At 37.0% G+C, this 6,631-nt stretch overlaps 2 protein-coding genes across 2 annotated transcripts; both read right to left on the bottom strand.

Annotated features, from left to right (window-relative positions):
* Positions 1-353: 353 nt before the first annotated feature.
* LOC116033225 (glucosamine 6-phosphate N-acetyltransferase-like) lies at positions 354-1,296 on the bottom strand. Its single transcript, XM_031275984.1, has one exon. The coding sequence runs from the start codon at positions 1,119-1,121 to the stop codon at positions 651-653; it is 471 nt and encodes a 156-aa protein (XP_031131844.1). The 5' UTR covers positions 1,122-1,296; the 3' UTR covers positions 354-650.
* Positions 1,297-2,439: 1,143 nt separating this feature from the next.
* Positions 2,440-4,478, bottom strand: LOC116012055 (60S ribosomal protein L10a-like). Its single transcript, XM_031251556.1, has 6 exons — positions 4,403-4,478; positions 4,247-4,282; positions 3,642-3,861; positions 3,166-3,331; positions 2,827-3,032; positions 2,440-2,732 (listed from the first exon to the last, which is right to left on the bottom strand). The coding sequence occupies exons 2-6, from the start codon at positions 4,249-4,251 to the stop codon at positions 2,679-2,681; spliced, it is 651 nt and encodes a 216-aa protein (XP_031107416.1). The 5' UTR covers positions 4,252-4,282; positions 4,403-4,478; the 3' UTR covers positions 2,440-2,678.
* Between the last annotated feature and the right edge of the window lie 2,153 nt (positions 4,479-6,631).

The following is a 6,631-nucleotide window of genomic DNA, read 5'->3' as shown; positions in this document are numbered from 1 at the left end:
ACTATGATTTTCCACGAGAAACAAGTGGATGAATCAAATGAATCACAAGTTTGCAAGAAACTTGCACAACCTTTAATCCATTTGACAGGTTAGCAAGAAACAGATAATGCTACTCTAGATGCACTTAAATCTACACTCTGTTGGCATAGATAATGCTTCATTTGATAGAGCAGATGAATATGAAGGACTACAAAACCACGTCAATGAGTTCAAAACTTTGAGTTCAACTATGATTTGCCATGAGAAACAATGAGCAACCAAGTGGATTAATCAAATGAAGCACAAGTTTGCAAGAAACATGACAGCCTTTAATCCATTTGACAGGTTAGCAAGAAACAGATAATACTACTAGATGCACTTATGATGTTTCCTTTAATGGGGTTGATGAATATGAAGGACTACAAAACCATGGAGCAATAAGTGCACAACTTTGAGTTCATCTAGCATTTTGTGTAAGAAACAATAAATCAAAAGAAGTTGGGGATAACCACAGCCAAACTTATAAGTTCGAATCCCAACTTTCTTGATTTGAGCCGTCAGCTATACCTGTCCTTTGCCCGATTAGGGTCAAAAGACGGGTTTACCCAATATACACTAATACACACCCGCAGATAGTGAATAGAGTTTCCCTTGACACCAAAAAAAATGAATCAAACGAAGTACTTCACCATCTGAACCGCCTTTTTCATGAACCCACATTTCTCATAGAATGGCTTGTTGTCCTCAGTGCAGTCAAGAATGACCTTGTAACACCCCACTGAACAGGCATGATTCACCAGGTACTCAACAACCCTCTTCCCCAATTGCAATCCACGGACGCTGGAATCAACAACCACATCCTCAATGTGACCAGCTTTCCCACAGCTCCTGATGAACTTCCTCTCCACAAAAACACTCCCAGTCGCAACAATTTTCCCCAATCGGACATCTTCGATCACGCATATCACATGGTCATCCCCGTATTTGGCCACTTCTTCAAACCTCTCCTTGAATTCTTCGTCCGACACGGCACCACACACAGTCAATTGACTTAACAGTTGGAGAAAGCCCTTGCTTTTGTCTGCAATCTCCAGTCTTCGAATGCGAAAATTTTCCCCATCTCCGCGACTAGGGTTTTGCATCTCCTGCTCTTAAACAATTGTGTACACCTTATTTTGGTGATCGATTTTTGCGAGACGTTTACAGAAGAGTGGCTATAGAAACTGATTCGGATGCTTGTTTCAAGCTTCTTCAGAAAGGAGAATTGGTTGCAGGCTTTACTGGAAATCTGGTGGCTAAGGAGCTTATGAGCCAGAATCCGGAGGTGTCCATAGTTATAATTTATAAAAAAGGAAAATCAATCATTTTTGTCATTCAATTATTTTTCAACGGTAAATGTAATACCTAGTTTTTAATAGTATAGATTTAAAATATTATAAACCCAGAGACTAAAATGATAACTTCTTCATTTTAAAATTTTATCAGTACTCAATGATCAAATTAGTTGAAATAAAAAATTAAAGACTGATTAATAGTTAAAAAACAATTGAGTGAAAATGGTAATTTTTCTTTTTTTGAAAAAAAAAAGTGAAAATGGTAATTTCCTCTCACAAAGATGATTCTTTGTTAGCAAAACCTTGTGACTACAGTGTAAACCGTGGTCTCATAATTTTCAAATGAACAATACTACATCTACAATACAAGGATTAGATAAAAGTGTGGATTAAGTATGTTGTAGTAAAATGGTATCTACTCCACTCGTCCTACAACATACTTAATCCACGATGTTGAAATAAAAATAGAAATAAAACATTTATTATATACTAGTAATAAGACTAATAACTCTTTTAACTTTTTCACAATAACTCTTTAACTTTTTCACAATGTTTGGTAGTTTTTTCACAATGTTTGGTAGTTAGAATTAAGAAATTAAGGGACAAAAGAATTGTAATTGTAATTCAAAAAAAAAAAAGTTAAATGATAAAATTATTAGTAATGAAAATAAAATAAAATAAATGATAAATATTAAAATTAAAATATCCTTGTGTAATAATATTAATAATAATATCTAATGACAAATCATTTTCTTCCTTTTTCCTTTACTTTGTATGGATGAATTGCAATTCATATGAAGGAGACCTTTTTTTTTTTTGAAAAGTTCATATGAAGAGACCTATGAATTGCAATTCATTGAATTGAAGAAATTGTAATTCCATTGAATAACAATTCTCTTCAACCAAACAATATCAATGTAGTTTATCATTTCATGAAATTGGATTGGTATTGAATTGCAATTCATGCCACAACCCAATTACTGTATACTAGAAGGTTCATGGAATTGGATTGGTATTGAATTGCAATTCATGCCACGACCCAATTACTGTATACTAGAAGGGAAACCAAGCGTAAAGTTGAAGAAAAGCTCACCTCTAGTAGAAGAGATCAAATAACAGTTCCACCTCAAAAACACAAATTAAAGCTCTCTCATTTCTAAGGCAATTTCATAAACGGAATCAAAGAGACTGATATCACAAACCTCAACAAATCCAAATACCCAGTAATAAGGCTTGAACAAAAACAGGGAAATCCAAGAGGACATCGAAACAAAAATGGTTCTAGACAATGGCAGAGTACAAGACTGATTGTGCAATGTCTACCTATAGAGCTTAAATAAAGAATACAAGAGAGACAACTCCGAGTTAAAAGATCCGAATAGGCCTTCCCATTGTTGTCTTGAGATATAGGCACCTCACCTGTTTAACATGTTTCAAACATCAGTTAATAACCATAAGCAGCCAGGTGCAGATACGAAAATGACAGTTGGTTGAGCAGAATAAGTAAACTTACATTCTGCCAGTTCTTTTTCAGCAATGATACCAGAAAGTTCACGCTCATTTGAACATTCTGGAAGATCTGCTTCTCCTCCATGGCAACATTACCAACAGCAACACCCATACAGAGGACCTTCTTAAGCTGAAATTTTACAGTAGCCTTTGTTTCATTAACCTTTGTCTCCAAGGACTCCTGATGTGTCACCAAGGTTGGGAACTTGCCTGATCAATAGGAACATCAGAGATGCTTCAATAATTTCAGAAATCCTTAAAGAAAGTCATGAACAAATATTTTGCTATACAATTCCAAAAGAGAGTAGTTAATAAGATATTAAAGGATATTTTATGTACATGCCTGCCTTGTTAAGACCAGGGCCCAAGAGTCGAGGGATCTGTTTAATTACAGCTTCAGATGCCAAGAAAGCATGGTACTTCTTTGCAAGCTTCTTCACAAGCTTCTTGTTTTTGTTGAGCTTCTTTAACCCCTCCACATCCATATACTCCATGCCAAATTTCTCAGCCTGCAGGATAGAATTTGAATATGAACCAGGATGAGGAATAGTTGGTCATTAAATATATTTAAGGTAACAGCATAACACAAAAGAACATATTACAGAGGAAAATAGAACAGCAACACCAATTCAAAACAGTTTATCCCCAACAGAGTATGCATACACTAATACAGCTATGACATAACAGACAAGTAACAACCATAATACCAAAAAATCATTTTTTTGTGGCTTATAACTTATATAAGTACCAACTGAAGTACTAATACCCAAATACCAAAACCAAATATTGAAATAAAGCATAAAGCGTGCTGGAAAATACCTCCTCCACGTGCTGAGCATCACCAAGCATGCATACTTTCATCTTAGGGCGTGGAATGTGAGGCAATTTGACAGAACCACTGAAACGCTTGTCCTTCTGGGGATCATAGTTCTTCAGCCCAATTTGAAGCTCAATGGTCTCAGTGAACTTGCGGTTCTTCTCCTTGGAATCCCCCATCAATTGGGAGATTGCTTCCCTCACAGCATCACTTTGCAACTTGCTGATAAGCAAAATAAAAACAAACATCACAAAACCAACCAGACAATAGCATAATGTTCAAGTACAATCAACTTAACAAAACCAGGTAAAACTGGTTTCTCTGTGCAGCAGAGATGAACACTCCAACCAATAAAAATGCCAAATACGCGAAAACAAAGCAACATTTCATCATAAATTTAATAACCATAATACCAAGAATATCACCCCTTAATCAGACAAAATTAAAACGAAAACATAACACATCAAAATTGATACCTATGGTACTTAGAGAGTGAACTTCATCACATATAAGCATTATACAATAAAAAACGACTCTACAAATGAGCAGCAAACACAAATCGAGATCAGACAAATAAAGTTCAACAAAGTTAATTTACAGAACTCACCTCATGGCGAAAGATTTTTCTTTCCCTTCTAAGTATCTGCATAATCCAACAAAAACAAAAAAGAGTTAGGATTCATAGGCAAACACAAATGAACACCTGTAAACGAACAGAAGTGGATGGAAAGGAGTGCAAGAGAGACTTGGAGGAAGAGTGAACCTGAATCGGAGCTGAGAGAGGGTGAGAGAAAGGAGAAGAAGGTGACCTTCGCCGCTATAATAAAGGCTAGGGTTTGTCAAATTAATGGATTTGGGCCGCCAGGCCCGCATATGTCAATGGTTATGGGCTGACCAAATTGGCCAGCCCATGAGATTTGTTGAGCTTGGCAAGGGTGAATCAACGTTGGGCCCAGTGATTGATGGCAAATTATACCGTGCACCACGGTGCACACAACAAGGTGCACCACGTACGTAAACGACGTCGTTTTGAGCATTGTAAATTAACCATCCCTTTTTTTGAAAATTATGTCTTCCGTTTCGGTCGGTCTGTTTATTTATGTTAATATTCTGTGTATTCTAGGTAATCGTTCTGTGTATTCCAGACAATCATTCTGTGTATTCTAGGCAATTGTTCTGTGTATTCATGTTAGTAACACATGTTGTGATGTGTTTGTGCATTCAAATGTTTAGGAGGATGAGTACTGTGTATTTTGTGTCAATATTCTGTGTATTCATGTTATTAACACAGGTTGTGATGTGTTTGTGCATTCGAATGTTATGAGGATGAGTTATGTGTATTTTGTGTCAATATTCTTCTGTGTATTCTAGGTAATCGTTCTGTGTATTCCAGACAATCATTTTGTGTATTCTAGGCAACCGTTCTGTGTATTCACGTTAGTAACACATGTTGTGATGTGTTTGTGCATTCGAATGTCTAGAATGATGAGTTCTGTGTATTTTGTGTCAATATTTTGTGTATTCATGTTATTAACACAGGTTGTGATGTGTTTGTGCATTCGAATGTTAGGATGTCTGTGTATTTTTTGTCAATATTCTGTGTATTCTGGGCAAACATTCTGTGTATCCTAGGCAAACGTTCTGTGTATTCTAGATAATGATTATGTGTATTATAGATAATGAATTTCTTGAAGTCATTCGCGTTGGCGTCCACTAACATCGAAACGACGTCGTTTTGGGTGCACATTGCTATGTGCACCGTGGTGTAGGGTATAACAATTGGTGACTGATGGGCTAGACCATGATTGGGCAAATTTTCGGTTGTTATGCCATGGACCCGTGGGTCCATGTTCACAATTTCATAACTTCATATTCAATAGTATAACATAATTTTTGAATCTATATAACAAAACTAGTATTTCACTCGTGCGATGCACGGTATGGAAGTTATATACATATATGTTATAATTAAATGCAAAATCGATTTGTAGATGACTTTAATGTTATATGATTATAATTATTTCTATGTTGTAGATATAAGAAAAAAAATGATATGTTGATAAGGATGTTAAGAAATAATTAGAAATTTGAATGGTTATAATATACTTTTCACAATATTATTATATTGTGAACAATTGGATCTCGGGCATGTTGGTCCCAAGGGGATGGGGTACAAGTCTAGAGGGGGGGTGAATAGACTTGTATAAGATTTTGCAAATCTTTTCAACCTCTCGTGTGTATTGAACTTAGGATGTTTAGGTTCGATACCTCACGAGGTGAAGACAAAGTTTTATGCGCAGCGGAAATGTTATCCCCTTTTAGTTAGCACGAGTTTGAGTTAGTTCGAGAAGTGCGTTTATATGCAGTGCAATCGAGAGGTTAGCGAGAGATAAAAACAGTAAGTAAATGCAAGAGAGATTTTTAAGTGGTTCGGCCAACCCGCCTACGTCCACTCTTCTTCCAGAAACTCCCTGGAAGGATTGCACTAAAAACTTCCCTTTTTAGTACAATATCGAGCGCTTGAGCTTTGATCACGAAGCCCGCCTCAAGCCTCAGGTTTTTCGCCCCGCTTCTTGTTACTCCACCTCTCGAGCACTTGACCTTTGATCACCAAGCCCGCGTCAAGCCTCAGGATCTTCACAAGACAGCTCCCAGGTTACTCTACCTCTCCAAGGTCTTTCTCCCCGCTTCCAGCTACTCCACCTCTCGAGCACTTGACCTTTGATCACCAAGCCCGCGTCAAGCCTTAGGTTTCTTTCACTCGGACAGCTGCCAGGTTACTCCACCTCTCTTGCTTAATCCAAAGCAAGGTGTTTTTGGTTGTCACAGTTGAATGTAACAGGCTCCAATCTGACCACAAGCTATCGTTGAATCAACTTCGATGTAGAGCAGCTTCGGTCACCTTCTGGATGTATAACAGTTTAAGCTTTGTAACTCTCTTGAAACACTAAGATGTGTTTTCTCGCTGTTTTGAATATCAGGATGATATTCC

Source organism: Ipomoea triloba, chromosome 1, assembly GCF_003576645.1.
Source record: "Ipomoea triloba cultivar NCNSP0323 chromosome 1, ASM357664v1".
Lineage (NCBI taxonomy): Eukaryota > Viridiplantae > Streptophyta > Magnoliopsida > Solanales > Convolvulaceae > Ipomoea > Ipomoea triloba.
This window is presented reverse-complemented; position numbering and strand designations above follow the sequence as displayed.